The sequence below is a fragment of the Misgurnus anguillicaudatus genome, unplaced genomic scaffold, assembly GCF_027580225.2.
Source record: "Misgurnus anguillicaudatus unplaced genomic scaffold, ASM2758022v2 HiC_scaffold_27, whole genome shotgun sequence".
NCBI lineage: Eukaryota > Metazoa > Chordata > Actinopteri > Cypriniformes > Cobitidae > Misgurnus > Misgurnus anguillicaudatus.
In genome coordinates this window covers 1,982,483-2,001,859 of record NW_027395277.1, presented here as the reverse complement: position 1 = coordinate 2,001,859, position 19,377 = coordinate 1,982,483, and the positions used below count along the sequence as shown (strand labels likewise).

Genomic DNA, 19,377 nt, shown 5'->3' with positions numbered 1-19,377 from the left:
GTTAATGGATGTGCAGTATAACAGATATGACCACTGTAGAAAGACAGTGAAGTCAGCCTAATTTATAGAAATACTTTTATGTAGTTTTTTGTCTTTTATGTTTATAAATGTGCTTTTTTAGTAGGGTTGTCATTTATTAAATGTAATTACATCATTACATCATTACAAAATCGTCGATCCCCAATATCACAGTCTATTAGCACGACCCTTTACGTATAAAAAAATCCTTAAAGTTCCAATGAAATCAAAACAGACAATTCTTATGTTTAAATGTAATTGCAGTGTTTGTTATAAACAATTTATAAGTCATTACTCTTTTTATATTCACCTACCCTTATAAACTGTAAACAAAATCTAAAAAGGGACTTCTGCCCTTTTGTGGCAATCGTTCTCTGATGATGTCAGCTTGACTTCTTGTGCGGGGCATTCGTTAACTCCGCCCCCTTCAACTGTAATTTTTTAATGAAACGGCTGCATTTCCATATCCAATCAAAACTCAGTGGAAAACACAAGCCCTGCCCACCATTTTACTAATTCGCAGGAAAATCTCGGAAATACGTCAAAACACGCAAGTAAAATCGCTCGCGACTTCCAAAGTTTCTCTGTGTGTATAAAAAGTAAATCTTAAGTTTTTTTCTCTTCGTTTTTATAGTTAGGAACTCTTCAGCCAGAACTGCCATCTTGAAAGCAACATAAAAATACAGTAAGCTGATTTAAATGCAGATCTCTATCAACCCATGCACACATAAAATGTTAAACTCACCGGGGCAGTAAATGTGCAATTTAAGACCTCGCGGGCCTTCGGGGGCCTTTCCGCCCTCAACGTCCAATACAAATCCGATAGCGTCACAGGATGGTTTATTACCACATCCTCACTAACATGCACATTGTTTATATTTTCTTTGCCCCTGCTTCCTTTCCCCATTAACCTGCAGGCCCGAGGCACTGAAATTAACCTCACCGCTGTTGGATTAACAACCGGCCGAAAGGAATAACAGTTTCTGATCGTATCAACAAACTGTTTCTGTCAGCGAGAGATTACGACGGCTGGGTCACATGCGTGCAGATTTGACTTTAAAGAGCTGTTATGGATGTTTGCGGTGTGGCAACTAATAAACCACATCTCTTCAAATTGTCCCTTTGATATCATTGAGCTGTAAATCCCATATTCAATTTTATAGTGGATGGATGAGAGATTCAGGTTCATAGTTGTTGTTCATTTAGTGACCTCTATGAAAATGTTAGTACTATTACAGTCCTAAATTTCATGGACTGAATTGTCATTAATAGGTCCATGTGGTCGACATTGTCTGCGTTTCGCTGGGGAAAAAAACAGCCGGATTCTGCACAATGGATTTAAATATGGTAAAATGTGTTAAAGCTACTAAGAGTGTAGTAATATCAGCTGTGTTTATGAAAGCATTTTGAATGGATGGATAAATTTTTTATCAAAATGTATTCAGATTTTTTTTCAAAAGGCAAGCCAGATTTGCATTTGCATGTTACATGGCAAAAGCTTTTATCCAAAGTGACTTTCAGTGCATTTAAGCTATACATTTTATGAATGTGTATGTTTACCGGTATCGAACCCATGACTTTTGTGTTGACCAGTTGATGCAATAATCAATTGAGTTGCAGGAACACTGACTTCCCAGACTTTACGCAGTGTTCGAATTGAGGTGGTGGTCCTGGATCTCCTATAAGCATTAAAGGACTACCTATAAAGCAAAAACATATAAATTAAGGGGTCCCCTGGTTTTTATTAAAATTAAAATACTTCATGAATTTTAAATTCCTGCACTGCGCTGCCACAATGCGATACTGTCCGTTATTTCTCCCCATTTCAATTTCAGTCTGAAGCAAATGTGAACTCTCAAGTGCGCCTCATGCTGTTTTCTGGAGGAATTGACAGATTGTTAGATTTGGATTTAGGATTGGGTTAGGAGCTTTTAAAAATTCTTCTGAAACGAACTGGGCTACATACTGCGATCCTATAATGACGGGGGGCTTGGCCAGGGGGGCAGGGGTTGGGCTTAGCAACAACCCCATAATCTTTGACCACTGACTTTACCTTCATGTAGTGATGTAAAATATTGGGCGTGGTTGATGCTATGAGGGTGAGAGGTTAACGGATGCTCCCCCAAGCGTCAAACTGATCATCAGAGTCTTCTTGGTTGTTGCTTAGGGAATTTCTAGGTGGTTGCTAGGGGGTTGCTAATTGGCATCTTTTTGGTCCAACTCCCAAATCTCTAAGTCTTAAGTTCCAGACTTCAATGACGTATTTTAAATGCGGCAGAAATGCCTGCCGGATGCCAACCGCCAGCTTTATATCAGTCGAACGCCAGCTTTTTGAGCGCTTTGGTTGCTGTGATACTTCTGCTTGGTTTATCAGTCGCTGAAGGATGCGGCGGTTGGTTGTTGCGTTGTTTGTCCCGCCCCTCCTACACTGTGATTGGACGGCCGTGTGAGAACTGACATCGACGAGCTGAGCTTTTCACCCAAAGTTGAATATTTTTCAACTCTCGGTGCTCAGTGCTGAATGCGGAAAAGAGACCGCCGGCTATCAGTGCGGAAAAAATGTCAGCTGCTGTTTTTTTTTTAACACCGCGCTTCGATTGGAAAAAATTTAAAACATACGCCGGCCGCCGGCGTAAAAGCTTTGGTGTGCACGCCCCCTTTCTCTTCGAATTTAATATGAAGCGCTAAGGGTTTAAAACAATAGGCCATTATAAATGAACCATGTTTTTTTTGGCATACTGATTACCTTTGGCAAAACAATGGTTTTACTACACTATCCATGATTTAATTATGGTTTTGGTTCTTACTGTAGTTAATTTTTATAAGGAATTTAACACAACTAGTTAGATGCGTGACAGATTTGTAGCATGTTTTAAATTACATGCGTCAAAAAGTCTACAAAGATTTCTACATACTCCGCTAGCCGACATTGTGAAGTTCAGCTCAGTTGCATGAAATTCCCAATGTGGTTGTTCCCCCAATAGGATACAAAAGACTGCTTTAAGCTGCTTTGTTTGTTGTTTGTTGTCGAACAATGAAAGTGGGATGCGAAATTAATTGACTGAAAGTTTTAAATGAATCTTGATGTGGTACGATGTAAAAGGCTGGCTTGTGTCGGCCCCTGGTCAGGTGGGTTGGTGCTTAACATCGCACTCCGGCACGGTGGGCATCTGTCATCTCCTCCCACTGGATTTTGCGAACTGAAGGCTCTGAAAAAGAAGAATAGATGAGACGGAGAAGACTGAATATCTTTTTTCACCATTGTTTATAGGCTCACATGTGCATTGATATTTGTGCAGACTATTGCAAGGAGAACCGTACTGAAAAAACTTGACTGTATTTTGTTACAGTAAGTGTGAAGTTTCATTTTAATGTGTTTGTGTATTTATCTCACATACAGTCACAGGGATCTGAAGCCAGAAAACCTGTTGCTGGACGAGAAGAACAACATTAGGGTAGCAGATTTCGGCATGGCGTCCCTGCAGGTGGGCGACAGTCTGCTGGAGACCAGCTGTGGGTGAGTAAAACAACACCAGTAATGAGGACAACCACTGCCTTCAGGTCGCATGATTTCAGCTAAACCTGTCTTGATTTGCACTAAAAAAGGACAGTAATTTCTGTAAAATGGCAATAATTACTAAACCACATAGTCATTTTAGAGGTGAATATTTCTAATGGCGGTCAAAGGTTTCTTGCATGGAAATGGTAGCCGTTTTGTTTGTCGTGACTATTTTGCACTCTTTTCCTTACTCTTAGGTTTAAATTGGCTGTTTTTGTCACTGTACATTAAGATTGTGATCTGATTGGCCAACCTCTTTGCGCATTAAATACTCTATTTGGATTTGTTTGTGTTTATGATCAGTGTTGGGGAAAGTTACTTTTAAAAGTAATGCATTACAATATTAAGTTACTCCCCCCAAAAAATAACTAATTGCGTTACTTAGTTACTTTTCATGGAAAGTAATGCTTACGTTACTTTTGAGTTACTTTTGCGTTACTTTTTTACTTGGCTGAGGCCTGATCTCTTTCAGGCCCTACAGGTGTTTTTTATGATCGCAAAAATGTCAAGCACTGGCCTGCCATCTCCGTTTCTGACTCAAACTGTTCCCGCTCAGGCGCACAGAATGCGTAATTCTATGTTAACATGTTAAATTTAGTACATTATTTTATTTTTAAATTGAATTAATTAAACTGAAAACGAACTCATATTACTTTTTTTAAAGTAACTCAAATATTAATGTGTACATTTATAAAGTAATGCGTTACTTTACTCGTTACTTCAGAAAAGTAATATTATTACGTAATGCGCGTTACTTGTAATGTGTTACCCCCAACACTGTTTATGATAGTAGTTACTGATATGTTAACAAAGGTGAAATGAAGAACAATGATGATGCAAACACCTCTGTCCATTTTTGGACCTTTTCATTCATAGCAGATTCTATTTAATTTTATTTAATAAATTTAATATGAAACATTAAGAAATGTTTAAAACGGTCAGCCATAATAAATGTAATGCTTTCATCCCTTACAAAAATTAACCATGTTTTTTGGGCATTTTACCATAGACAAAACAATGGTTTTACTAGTATCTATGGTTTGTCCATTTTTGGCACTTTCTCATTCATAGCCGATGCTATTTAATTTTATTTAATAAATTTAATATAAAATGTTAAGAAGCGTTTAATACAATAAACCATAACAAATGTTATGCTTTAATCCCCTCTGATGATTTTCCATGTTTTTTGGCATGTTTTAAACGCTTTTTAACATTTTATATTAAATTTATTAAAAAAAATAGCATCGACTATGAATGAGAAGGCGCAAAAAATTGACAAACCATGGATATGGTTTGTCTATTTTTGGCACCTTCTTATTCATAGATACTATTTAATTTTATTTTAATAAATGTTATATAAAGCAATAAGAAGCGTTTTTAAACAATTAAATCGTTATAAAATTTTATGATTTCATCAGTTACGAAAATTAACCATGTTTTTTGTAATTTTACCTTTACCTACAGTATCAATGGTGTGTCCATTTTTGGCACAGCATTTTCTCATTTATAGCCGATGCTATTTAAATGTATTTAATAAATTTAATATAAAATGTTAAGAAGCGTTTAATACAATAAACCGTAACAAATGTTATGCTTTAATCCCTTCTGAAAATGAACCATGTTTCTAGCATGTTTTAAACGCTTCTTTACAGTTTATATTAAAGCAATAAACCCCAAGAAGCAGTGGGTTACCAGTGCATTTTATAACAGCTAAGGGGCGTTGTTAGGCACGACGCGAAGCGGAGTGCCTAAACCCCCTTAGCTGTTATAAAATGCACTGGTAACCCAACGCTTCGAGGGGTTTATTGCGTTTATAAAACGGTTACTTCATATGCATAACGTTAGCGGGATTTTATAAAATAAAACACAAATAAGTTGTAATTCTATTAGTATAAATATTACTCTTCCGCCAAACAAAGTAGTTCCTCAGAATCAAGTGTGACTGAAACAGAGCGCAGTTCACAAACAACAGAGACAAGCAGCAAAGGCACAATGAAAATATGATTAAAGACTGTGGTGTTTATTTTATAAATCAACATTCATCTAATTTATACATTAACATTTATATCGTGCAACTGTTGAAGTGATGATCAAATATGCTTGGAAGAATGCTTACCTCTTTCCCCGTCAGCGGTTTTTTAAGTTGCCACCCAGTTTTAGTTGAATGCCTTACAGAAAAATTATCTTCTTTAAAATAAACATAAAATATCAAATGAAAGAACAGTCCATCCGCTTTCCAACAACTTCAAAAAACGTTTCATCCTACCTTCATTTGTTGTCTTATCAGTTATCACCTCTTAAATTTTCAGCTAAATACGGAGATAATTCCATTTTTGTGAAGAACTTTGTAAGAGATCAGATTCAGAGCCTGATCAAAACACACGCTAAATCCACTACAACGCTGTTGTGTCGAGTGAATGCGTCAGTGTTTAAGTTGGATAAGATTGCCATCTTGTGGATAATAGCGGAAATATCAATAAGACAAAAAAAAACTTCAGAGAACGTTTTCTCTTTATTGACGAAATGTTTTATTTATTGACATTTATCTGGATATCGCCATAATTGTGCAAAGGTAGAAAAATTAAAAAAATGATTAAAGACTGTGGTGTTTATTTTCATAAATCAGTACGCAGCAACAGTGGCGCAGTGATACTTGTGATGCGGTCTGAACCGTGGGGTTACCGGGGTATTTTATCACGGCTTAGAACGCGTTTCAACCATTCAGAATGAAGAACCAGAACGAGCCGTTTTATAATAAATTTGTTAATATAAATTTATTCTCATTCATAGATACTATTTAATTTTATTTAATAAATTTAATATAAAATGTTAAGAAGCGTTTAATACAATAAACCATAACAAATGTTATGCTTTAATCCCCTCTGATGATTTTCCATGTTTTTTGGCATGTTTTAAACGCTTCTTAACATTTTATATTAAATTTATAAAAAAAAAATAGCATCGGCTTTGAATGAGAAGGCGCAAAAAATTGACAAACCATGGATATGGTTTGTCTATTTTTGGCACCTTCTCATTCATAGATACTATTTAATTTTATTTTAATAAATGTAATATAAAGCAATAAGAAGCGTTTTTAAACAATTAAATCGTTATAAAATTTTATGCTTTCATCACTTACGAAAATTAACCATGTTTTTTGTAATTTTACCTTTACCTACAGTATCAATGGTGTGTCCATTTTTGGCACGGCACTTTCTCATTTATAGCCGATGCTATTTAAATGTATTTAATAAATTTAATATAAAATGTTAAGAAGCGTTTAATACAATAAACCGTAACAAATGTTATGCTTTAATCCCTTCTGAAAATTATCCATGTTTTTTAGCATGTTTTAAACGCTTCTTTACATTTTATATTAAATGTATTAATATAAATATATTCTCATTCATAGATACTATTTAATTTTATTTAATAAATTTAATATGAACGGTTAAGAAGCGTTTTTTAAAAATGAAATCATTATAAAATGTTATGCTTTCATCACTTACGAAAATGTATGTTTTTGGCGTACTAATTACAATTGACCAGACAATGGTTTTACTACAGTATCCATGGTTTGTCCATTTTTGGTGCCTTCTCATTCATAGATACTTTATTTAATAAATTTAATATGAAATGTTAAGAAGCATTTAAAACAAGAGCCATAATAAATTTGATGTTTTCATTAGCGGTGCACCGATATATTGGCCGATGATGCTTGCTATGCTTCTCAATGAATTACGGTGAAATGCCACTAAATCCAAAAGCCAGAGGGCGCTCTCGTGCAGAAACTCAATATGCGCTGCAGACGAAGAACCGGACACACCCAGCTACGACACGCAGACGCAGCTCCAGGAAATGGCTTAAGGATATATTTATATTGCTGTTTTTCAAACATTTTCAGGTATTTTCATGATAATAAAGAATATGTATAATGATTATGTTTGACGAGTGTTCCTTTTTCAAATGCATGTTATAAACGATTTAAACTAACAGTGACTTCAGATCGATAAGGACTTACTGATCAAAAGCTGTAATGCATGAAATAGCTGTGAATAGTATCGGCTGTGCGATTCAGAATTCTTATCGGCCACATATTATTAATGTATATCAGCATTTATCGGTGCACCTCTAGTTTTCATCCCTTACGAAAATTAATCATGTTTTTTCAGCGTACTGATTACCATTTGCAAACAATAGTTTTACTACAGTATCCATGATTTGTCAATTTTTGCTTGCAACATTGGTACAGGACTACAGCTGGATGACGCAAGTGTACCCGTAGTTCAAACCCAAATAATATAATGTGAACAAGAGACCTGCGAGAGAAGGAGGAAGCTGGAGCAATACAATTTGGGTTCGGACCATGCAATCGAACCAAAAAGAGTCTATGGCCGCAATGTCTCAAAAATTATCATTAATAACCTTGATTCAGGGTTCCTACGGTCATGGACTGATTTTTGGTGAAGTTTTTTTTACATTATAAAATATTTTAATTGCTATAACTTGCTCTTTGTAAGTGCTTGAGCAAAGAAAAAAATCTAATCTTTTGGCTTATTGGAGACATTCAGACACTAATAATAATAATCATTTAAATCTATTCAATCTAATGATGGCTAATCAAAATACTATTATAAACCCGGCCTGACAATATCTATATAAAATATTTATAAATTCCTTATCCGGTAGCCATGAATGATCGGACGACTCATAGAGATTCATTGAAACATATGATGGTTTTAATGAAACGCATTAATCTATGACATGACCATTACTTATCTGTCAGGTAGACGTTTCTTTGACCTTTTTGTGTAATGTGTGATTTAGCTCACGACATTCAAATTAAAATTTGTGCAAATACTTTCAGAAATGAAGGGTTTTGACTGATTTGTGTAATGACCTTCATTTGATAATCTCACTTCAGATGACTTTGACTAATCTGTACAGATAAAGCAATATGGAAATGGTCTTCTTATTGCATCTCTGTTAACAAAACACCATTTTGGCCTAATGATTATTACTCATTGCACCAAAAAGAGATGCCTAAACTCGGATGTCTAATCGTTTGCAAACCCACATCAGTTGAGGCGTCTAATATCTGCATGTCGTTGGTTGTCATCTCATGCAGAATGAGGGAGGAAATGAGCTTTAGCAAAGTAAATGAATGTTCTGCACCGCAGGGTTCCTCAAAAACCTCATCCGTTAGTGGTGTAGTTTTCTGTCATTTGCCTTCCTCATCAACATAAACAATGGAAACACTTCATGCCCTTATTACGTCCGATTTGCTTTAATCTCCCAGATTTAACGCACCTGATTAAGTGTGCATTGCGATTGTTATGCCTTTCGAATCACAGCCAAAGGTTGAGCTGTATGTGTTTAAAGCTTTTCTTAAAGGTATCTTGTTGTTGAAATCCATAAATTAACCAGTTAACAAACTTTGAGCATCATAAAACGTAAACGTTTATTCTGTGACAGTAATTTCTACGTGCTTTAAAACTGCATGAATGTAATTACCTCATTTATTATACATCGACTTATGAATATGCAAATTTGTATCCGCCCCAACTCAATCGCAGAGCTCGGGCCATAGATATAAATATGCAAATTAGACCCTGCCTCCACTCTTTCGTACATGTAAATTGATGCTAATTTCGGTAGTTTCAGACACATAACTGCGAAGTTCGGTTTCACAATGCATACTACGTTAACTGAGCGTTTGCAGCACTAATTGTTTTTATCGCTGATGTCAGCGCCAGCGGGTTAAACCATTACACACTGCACGGGAGTTCAGCACGTGTGCGTTCAAATGTGATTGGTTACGTGTGTGTGACAATAGAGATGCACATGGTTTGTCATATTAACTCTTTCCCCATCACCGTTTTAAAAACAAAAGTTGCCAGCGCCAGCATTTTGTATGATTTAAGTTTAAGGCCTTCCAGAAAATTTTCTTCTTTAAATATATAAACATACAATATATCAAATGAACGAACAAATGCTCTGCTTTCAAACAAAAAAAGTTTCATCCAACCTTTATTTGTTCTCTTTTTATCACCTTTCAAATTTGGGTAGGTTTCTTCAAAAATACCAAATTTTGAACAAAAATAGAGAAAATTGCGTTTTGGACTTTTGATAGAGATCAGATTCAGAGCGACCCTCAAAACATACACGGATTTGAACTGTTTGCCCTTAGGGGTTGCTTCCGGGTTTTATAAGTTGGGTAAGAGCAGTGTTGGATGTAACTAGTTACTAAGTAATTTGTTACTGTAATTAAATTACTTTTCCCTTGAAAAAGTAAAGTAAGGGATTACTCTTATTCTTCTTGTAATCTAATTACAGTTACTTCTGATGTAACTAAATACTGTGTATGGACTCTAAAACAATTAAATACTATAATACAATAGTGGATTTAATATGGTTTAAGTTTACAATTCTCACTATTAACTGGTAATATTATTAGCATTAATATTAATGAGATGCTGACTGTTTATTAATACTTAATAGCACATATTAATGCCTGATTCTGCAAAACCTTATTCTATGTCCTTAACCCTCCCCATTTCTACCAATACTTAAAATTAACAACTTCTTTAGTATTAATAAGCAGTAGTTGGAGTATATTGAGTCAAAAGTAGTCAATGGAGAGAATTGAACCCTAAAGTGGGACCAGAATAATTCATGTACTTTTATATATTATTTATTCTAGCCATTTCAAGCCTCTCCTTGCATCATGTACTAAATAGGATTTAGAAATTAATTAGTAATAAGTAATTAAATACTTTTTGGAGAGAGTAATTTGTAAAGTAATCTAATTACATTATTGAAGATGTAATTAGTAACTAGTAATTAATTACTTTTTTTGAGTAACTTACCCAACACTGGGTAAGAGCGGAAATACGGATTGCCGGAAAAACTCGTTATTGGCAAGAAAGCGTTTTCTCTTAATTGACGAGTTAACTTGTCAATGGCGGGGAAAGAGTTAAAAACACCACATAGATTTTTAAACAACAATAAAAACGTAATATTTACCACAGTGGGACGTCTGCAAGATATTCTGGAGTTTAGCAACTATAAATATTAGTTTAAATGGCTACTTTAATGGGTTTCAACTCTTTTTCGCTCATATGTTCGTAGCTGTCATCGAAGATAATTCACTTCTGCCTCTTCAGATTTTCCCTCATTCAGCGCTTTCCGGTTGACATTTGTAGTATTTTTGTATGCAGTTGGAGAACTTTAAGCTGAATATGTTATTATAATAAGAGAAATCTTTTGCAAATAGGCACATGCTTGCAAAGGTATTTGAGGGATCATGGGAAATGTTGACAGCTCACTGAGGAAATCTCCCAATAATATGATGTAGAGCTACTAAAAGTGTCTGTTTATCTCTAAAGAAAAACACATTCACACTTGTGTTGTTTGGTTTGGTGAGGGTTATGCACTAATGCTCTGTGGTGTTGTGAAATAGGATTTGCCAAGAAGATTAATGGAGATTGTGCGACAGCTGATGAAACAAGAAGTTCTGTCACATTTTTGTTATGCTAGTTGATGTTATCTTTTTAGGATCATTTTTAGGATTTCAGTGTGCCTCCAACCAAATCTGGATATTAATTATTCTAAACAAACAGTAAGACAGTTCATGGTTTTTCAGCAAATGAGAAAATTCACAGTACTTTTGCGTTTCTGTTAAAGGTGCAGTGTGTAAATTTTAGAAAGATCTAATGACAGAAATGCATTATAATCTACATAACTATATTATCAGTGGTGTATAAAGACCTTACATAATGAACTGTATTTGTTATTACCTTAGAATGAGATATTTTTATCTACATACACTGCGGGTCCCTTTACATGGTCAGTCGCCATTTTGTGCTGCCATGTTTCTACAGTAGCCCTAAACAGACAAACTGCTCTACAGAGCGTGCTTTGTTAATATTTTTGTCATGTGGTGGCTATCGTAGCTTCTCTATCCGTTTCGGTAAACGGTGGACAGAGCCGTTGGTTGCAATTCACAATCTCACTGCTAGATGCCGCTAAAATCTACACACTGCACCTTTAAGGATTGTATCAATCTGCATTGCTTTGGCGCAGATGCTAAAGCCACCTCGGTCAAAAATGAGATGATGATATTAACAGAATGCTTTTGGCACATATAATATGTACATCAAATACTTTCTCTTCAAATTAGCTTAATCCCCACATCAAGCCATTCAGAAATACAACTTTGTCAGCAGAATACATTAAACGGCACTACGATTTTTCAGCAACGTCCTCAAAGTGCTTGGAAGACGAATGTGAAACAACCGTGAATTGCATTTAAACTTGTGTCCCTTATGAGTATGTGGACCTGAATACAACACAATTGTGGCAGCCACATGCATCACAGCGCCCCCTAATGTGTGCTTCAGTTTCTTCATTTTTACATTATGAATTCTGACTTTCATAATTAGCAATGTTTCTAGTTACATCTTAAGTGATTTCGTCCAAAAAAGTGGATTTCTTTTAAGTAGAGGTTTTTGCCACGTCTGCATGTTTGTCTTGTGGCAGCTACTGTCATAGATATACCTAATAAGGCTAGATGTCTTGTCTGCGCTGCGGGCCAATGGAGGTCGACGTCTGCACCTGGCGGCCATCTTGTCACAGTCAGCTCGCTCAATGGTAACATTTTATTCTCGTATACGTAAAAAATTATCTCTAATTGCAGCTGCATTCAGGATCCCTATGATGACAAAAGTAAACAAAAAGATCGGTTTACGAGATCGGCAAATTTAGCGAGTACAGATCAAGTCATTTTTTGCCATTATCGGTCGATACCGATCGGCGACCGATCGATCGGAGCCTCCCTGTTGCATACATATGAATAATGTCATGAAACATGTTCAAGCAACCAGAATTATAGCCACATTAATAATGTTTGTAAGAAACCAAACCATTTGTAAATCTGTCAAGATTTTTTGCGAGATAAGAGTATTTGTGTTCGTGCAGATCACTCACCTTACATCAGGTACCACAGCGACCACCTTGAAACTAAGGATTTGACTCAGACTTCGCTCTATTAAAATGGCATCATTTTTTATTAGCGTTTTGTAACATTAACCGTTAAAACAAAACCACAACTAGGGGCACCTCAGTTTTCAAATGTAGACTGCATGATACACACGATTTTCTGACCGCCCACTGCCGCCCGCACCAAGGGTGAAACTGCCCGCTTCCGCGAGATTTCCGTTGGGTCCTAGGAAGTCCCAACCCAATGCAGCCCTTTACCCCACAGAGCCCGCCAGAAAGCTTGCCTGTGACAAGATGGCCGCCGGTGATGACGTTAGAGACTATGCTGTAAGACATCTAGCCTTTATTATGTATATCTATGGCTACCGTAGCTTGTCTATGCGTTTCGAAAAGGAGGGGTTGAAGGGTGGACTGAGCTGTTGGTTGCAGTTCGCAATCTCACCACTAAAATTTACAATTTATATTGAAATGAGGGTAAAATTATGATTCTTGGATTTTTTTTACAGGTCTCCTCATTACGCTTGTCCTGAAGTCATCAGAGTAAGTTTTACTTCACTGTCAGTAAATAATAATAATAATAATACAACCCCAAAACAGAAAAAGTTGGGACACTGTAGAAATTGTGAGTAAAAAAGGAATGGAATAATTTACAAATCTCATAAACTTATATTTTATTCACAGTAGAATATAGATAACATATCAAATGTAGAAAGTGAGACATTTTGAAATGACATGCCAAATATTGGCTCATTTTGGATTTCATGAGAGCTACACATTCCAAAAAAAGTTGGGACAGGTAGCAATAAGAGGCCAGAAAATTTAAATGTACATATAAGGAACAGTTGAAAGACCAATTTGCAACTTATTAGGTCAATTGGCAACATGATTGGGTATAAAAAGAGCCTCTCAGAGTGGCAGTGTCTGTCAGAAGTCAAGATGGGCAGAGAATCACCAGTTACCCCAATGCTGCAGCGAAAAATAGTTTTCTGAGTTTCTCAGAGAAAAATTGCAATGAGATTGAAGTTATCATCATCTACAGTGCATAATATCATTCAAAGATTCAGAGAATCTGGAACAATCTCTGTGCGTAAGGGTCAAGACCGGAAAACCATACCGGATGCCCGTGATCTTCGGGCCCTAAGACAGCACTGCATCACATACAGGAATGCTACTGTAATGGAAATCACAACATGGGCTCAGGAATACTTCCAGAAAACATTGTCAGTGAACACAATCCACCGTGTCATTCACTGTTGCCAGCTAAAACTCTATAGGTCAAAAAAGAAGCCATATCTAAACATGATCCAGAAGCACAGGCGTTTTCCCTGGGCAACGCTCATTTAAAATGGACTTTGGCAAAGTGGAAAACTGTTCTGTGGTCCAACGAATCAAAATTTGAAGTTCTTTTTGAAAAACTGGGATGCCATTTCATCCGGACTTAAGAGGACAATGACAACCCAAGTTGTTATTATCGCTCAGTTCAGAAGCCTGCATCTCTGATGGTTTGGGGCTGTATGAATGTGTGTGTCATGGGCAGCTTACACATCTGGAAAGGCAGCATCAATGCTGAAAGCTTTATCCAAGTTCTAGATACATATGATCCCATTCAGACGTCGTCTCTTTCAGGGAAAACCTTGCATTTTCCAACATGACAATGCCAGACCACATACTGCATCAATTACAACATCAAGACTGAATAGAAGAAGGATCTGAGTACTGAAATGGCCAGCCTGCAGTCCAGATCTTTCACCCAAAGAAAACATTTGGTGCATCATAAAGAGGAAGATGTGACAAAGAAGACCTAAGACAGTTGAGGAACTAGAAGCCTGTTTTATACAAGAATGGGACAACATTCCTATTCCTAAACATTGGTCCTCCTCCAGCTGTTCCTTATATGTACATTTAACTTTTCTGGCCTCTTATTGCTACCTGTCCCAACTTTTTTTGGAATGTGTAGCTCTCATGAAATCCAAAATGAGCCAATATTTGGCATGACATTTCAAAATATCTTACTTTCAACATTTGATATGTTATCTATATTCTACTGTGAATAAAATATAAGTTTATGAGATTTGTAAATTATTCCATTACTTTTTTACTCACAATTTCTACAGTGTTCCAACTTTTTCTGTTTTGGGGTTGTAAACAACCTTTCTGTTTCAACTATAAAGCATGAATCCTTCGTCTCAGAACGGCTTTGAGTTTGTTTGTGATTTGACCTTTTCTCTTGGTGTCTGATAGGGTGAGAAGTATGATGGAAGGAAAGCAGACGTTTGGAGCTGTGGGGTCATTCTGTTTGCTCTGTTAGTGGTGAGTCATATGAGAGTCAGACTCCACTTCACCCTAAAATGAACACGGTCATCATTACAGACCCTTGTGTTATTACAAACCTGTGTGACTTTTTACTTTTAACACAAAATGAGACATTTTGCTAAATGTGCGAGCGGCTCTATTATGTACACTGATAATGGATGGTGACTGTCAAATGCAAAAAAAAGCCATTCAGAATATTCTGAAGCCAGATGCAAACCTTCAAAAATCAACAAAAAGGTAGGTTGTTTTGGGGGAAGTTAATGTACAGATCAGATCATTTCTAATTGGTTAGGGAGACGAATGCATTTTATAACATCAAGATATTTTATTACATTCCTAATTTTTTAAGATGTGCTGGATATTAAAGGAATATTTTCAGAATATTATCAGAAGACCCTTTGCTTTTTCTGTCAGAAATTATTTAATTCACTGCCATATAAAATACAAAGGCAGGGAATTGATGCTTCCAAGTCCCAAAGACAATAAAATTTTAAGAAGGTATGGGAAACACCTCTGGACTTTCATTATTAGCCTTTTTATTTGAAATGTTTTAGCTGAGCGTCTGAACAGCGGTGATATCCCCGTGAGTTTCAGCTCATTTGAAATGCACTTGTTCAATTTCGAGCATAAAATTCAGACCCTTGAATCTGAGAGAGGTTTTATCTCCTTACGTAGAGCCTGGCTGGGATTTCTAATCCTGAACTGGATTGTTTTTGACATTACAGAAATTGAGTAATTTCTTCAGAAATTATTTTTTTTCTGGCTACTGTCAGCATGTAGATATTCTGAAGATAAAAGATCTACTCATCACAAGACATATAAAACCAGGACAACTCTCCAAAACTACGTCTTATTAGGTTTCTTTTCGTCTCATTTTGTTTTGTCCCACTGCATCCTATTTTGTTCTCTTCTTGGCTCCTTATGTCTGCTCTTTTCCTTTGTCCAACATCACATTTATTATCTCCAAAATGTTCACCTGGTTTTTCTTTTCCTCTTCTATGTTTTTTATTTCAAGTTCTGCTATAAATTTCTGTCTATCTAACCGTTTATCTATCATTATATCTATCCATAGTGCATGTCTGTCTGTCTGTCTGTTTGTCTGTCTGTCAGCATCTATCTATCTATCTATCTATCTATCTATCTATCTATCTATCTATCTATCTATCTATCTATCTATCTATCTATCTATCTATCTATCTATCTATCTATCTATCTATCAAGTGTCTGTCTGCCTGCCTGTCTATCCACAGGATCTTTTTACCTGTCTGTCTGTTTAACTGTCTATCTATCTTCTATCTATCCATCTACTCTGTCTGTCTGTCTGTCTGTCTGTCTGTCTGTCTGTCTGTCTAACCGTCTGTTTGTCTGGATGTCTAACCATCTATCTACTCTGTCTATTTGTCTATCTATCCTTTATGTGTCTACAGTGTCTGTCTGTCTGTTTGTCTCTCTGACTGTCTATCCAACTGTAGTGTCTGTCTGTCTGTCTGGCTGGCTTGCCTGTCTATCCACAGCATCTTTCTACCTGTCTGTTTGTATGTCTATCTATCTTCTATATATCCACTCTGTCTATATACTCTGTCTGTCTAACCATCTATTTGTCTACAGTGTCTGTCAGTCTGTCTGTCTAACTGTCTATTTAACTGTAGTGTCTGTCTGTCTGCCTGTCTATCTATTGTTTATCTGTCTACAGTGTCTGTCTGTCTAACTGTAGTGTCTGTTTGTCTGCCTGCCTGTCTGTCTAACCATCTATTTGTCTACAGTGTCTGTCTGTCTGTCTGTCTGTCTGTCTAACTGTCTATTTAACTGTAGTGTTTGTCTGCCTGTCTATCGTCTATCTATTGTCTATCTGTCTACAGTGTCTGTCTGTCTAACTGTAGTGTCTGTTTGTCTGCCTGTCTGTCTGTCTAACCATCTGTTTGGCTACAGTGTCTGTTTGTCTGTCTGTCTAACTGTCTATTTAACTGTAGTGTCTGTCTGTCTGCCTGTCTATCTTCTATCTATCGTCTATCTGTCTACAGTGTCTGTCTGTCTAACTGTAGTGTCTGTTTATCTGCCTGTCTGTCTGTCTAACCATCTGTTTGTCTACAGTGTCTGTCTGTCTGTCTGTCTGTCTGTCTGTCTGTCTGTCTGTCTGTCTGTCTGTCTAACTGTCTATTTAACTGTAGTGTCTGTCTGCCTGTCTATCGTCTATCTATTGTCTATCTGTCTACAGTGTCTGTCTGTCTAACTGTAGTGTCTGTTTGTCTGTCTGTCTGTCTAACTATCTGTTTGTCTACAGTGTCTGTCTGTCTGTGTGTCTGTCTAACTGTCTATTTAACTGTAGTGTCTGTCTGCCTGTCTATCGTCTATCTATTGTCTATCTGTCTACAGTGTCTGTCTGTCTAACTGTAGCGTCTGTTTGTCTGCCTGTCTGTCTGTCTAACCATCTGTTTGTCTACAGGGCCTGTCTGTCTGTCTGTCTGTCTAACTGTCTATTTAACTGTAGTGTCTGTCTGCATGTCTATCGTCTATCTATTGTCTATCTGTCTACAGTGTCTGTCTGTCTAACTGTAGTGTCTGTTTGTCTGCCTGTCTGTCTGTCTAACCATCTATTTGTCTACAGTGTCTGTCTGTCTGTCTGTCTGTCTAACTGTCTATTTAACTGTAGTGTCTGTCTGCCTGTCTATCGTCTATCTAATGTCTATCTGTCTACAGTGTCTGTCTGTCTAACTGTAGTGTCTGTCTGTCTGCCTGCCTGCCTGTCTATCCTTCTATCTATTGTCTATCTGTCTACAGTGTCTGTCTGCCTGTCTATCTGTCTATTTATTGTCTACCTGTCTACAGTGTGTGTGTGTGTGTGTGTGTGTGTGTGTGTGTGTGTCTGTCTGTCTGTCTGCCTGCCTATCTATCCGTCTAATTATTGTTTATCTGTCTATAGTGTCTGTCTATCCGTCTATCTATTGTTTATCTGTCTGTCTGCCTGTCTATCCGTCTGTATGTCTAGCACCTACATATCTGTCTATCTACATGATCTGTCTGTTTGTTTGTCTGTCTGTCTGTTTCTCTCTCTATCTCTCTCTCTCTCTCTCTCTCTCTCTCTCTCTCTCTCTCTCTCTCTCTCTCTCTCTCTCTCTCTCTGTCTGTCTGTCTGTCTGTCTGTTTGTCTATCACCTATCTATCTGTCTCTCTACAGGATCTGTCTGTCTCTCTGTTTCTCTGTCTGTGTGTGTATATCTTTATCTATATGTATATATAAATATATTGCAGACTGAATCTATACTGACACAAAATCTTTGTGCATTTACCGTATTCTCCCGTGATTTTCTATTTCTTATTTACAGTGTCTCTCATCTCTTTTCTTCACTAATTTGCTCTATTTTATCCAGCGCCCCGTATTTGCTCTGAATTGCTCCTCAGAATGACGCGTCTGTCTCTCTTTCATCTGTTTCTCTCAGGGAGCGCTGCCGTTTGATGACGATAATTTACGAAACTTGTTAGAGAAAGTGAAGCTGGGCGTGTTTCATATGCCTCATTTCATTCCGCCGGACTGCCAGAACCTTCTGCGAGGAATGATTGAGGTAGATGCCGGCAAACGGTTAACGGTGAGTTCTCCCTTCCTTCTGTAAACTTTCACCTTCAACCATTCTCAAGTGTGGACTTTCATTTTTAGGGTCAAGTATCTTGAAATTATGCTTACTAGCAGTTAGCAATAAGCATTAAGAGAATTATCTGTGAGCTTGAAAATGTGTTAGTCTGCTGTCTTGTCTTAAAGTCTTTCCTTACCTCAGATTCAATTTGGATTTGAGAGAGAGAGAGAGAGAGAGAGAGAGAGAGATGTTTGAAATGTGAGTTTGATGTGTAGATAGTAAACCCGGTCGGACAGTTCAAAGGCAACGTGGTTCTTGTGTTTGAAGATCACCTCAGCCGAGCCAGACACATCTGCAATCAGCATGACCTTTCTCTCTTCACAGAAGATGCACATAATAACCAATAAAACGCTGCTGTTGCCATTGAATAAACTTCATTATCAGAGTCTTCCTGGATCTACTATTTCTCAGTTTATCAAACGGCTTTCATGAATTCTTTGCATTGAATTCAAACCATGAACACATAGGGTCATATGATAATTGTTTAGTAGTATGTCTGACTCTAACTGTGGGTTTACACCAAACGCGAAGCATGCAATTGCATCGATTTGCTCGCTCTAGATTACTCACTGGATTTAACTTCGTGCCATGCGAGTTTTTCGCTCGAGTTGAATATTTTCAACTTGGGCGAAGACCCGTTTGAGGCGAATAGCGCGTGTTTTCATGGCAAACGCGCCGCCAATATCCCGTCATTCGCATTGCCCCACGCGAGGACGCGTCTGATCGCGTCTTTGCATTGACTTTGTATGTAATATGCAAATCGTTAAACTCACGTCTGGTGTGAACCCACAGTAAGGGTTTTCACATTTTTGATGCCAGGGACCTCCACATATGATAAACCTTTAGCGAGGGAACCCT

General features: G+C 37.1%; 1 protein-coding gene across 2 annotated transcripts in view; it reads left to right on the top strand.

The window, feature by feature from the left end:
* LOC129434000 (serine/threonine-protein kinase BRSK2) overlaps positions 1 to 19,377 on the top strand; it is a 237,953-nt gene that overhangs the window by 173,829 nt on the left and 44,747 nt on the right. For both annotated transcript variants that reach the window (XM_073864685.1, XM_073864684.1), the window contains exons 5-8: positions 3,419 to 3,535; positions 13,084 to 13,117; positions 14,819 to 14,887; positions 18,328 to 18,474. In XM_073864685.1, the coding sequence (XP_073720786.1) occupies positions 3,419 to 3,535; positions 13,084 to 13,117; positions 14,819 to 14,887; positions 18,328 to 18,474 (367 nt within the window). The remainder of the gene's footprint in view (positions 1 to 3,418; positions 3,536 to 13,083; positions 13,118 to 14,818; positions 14,888 to 18,327; positions 18,475 to 19,377) is intronic.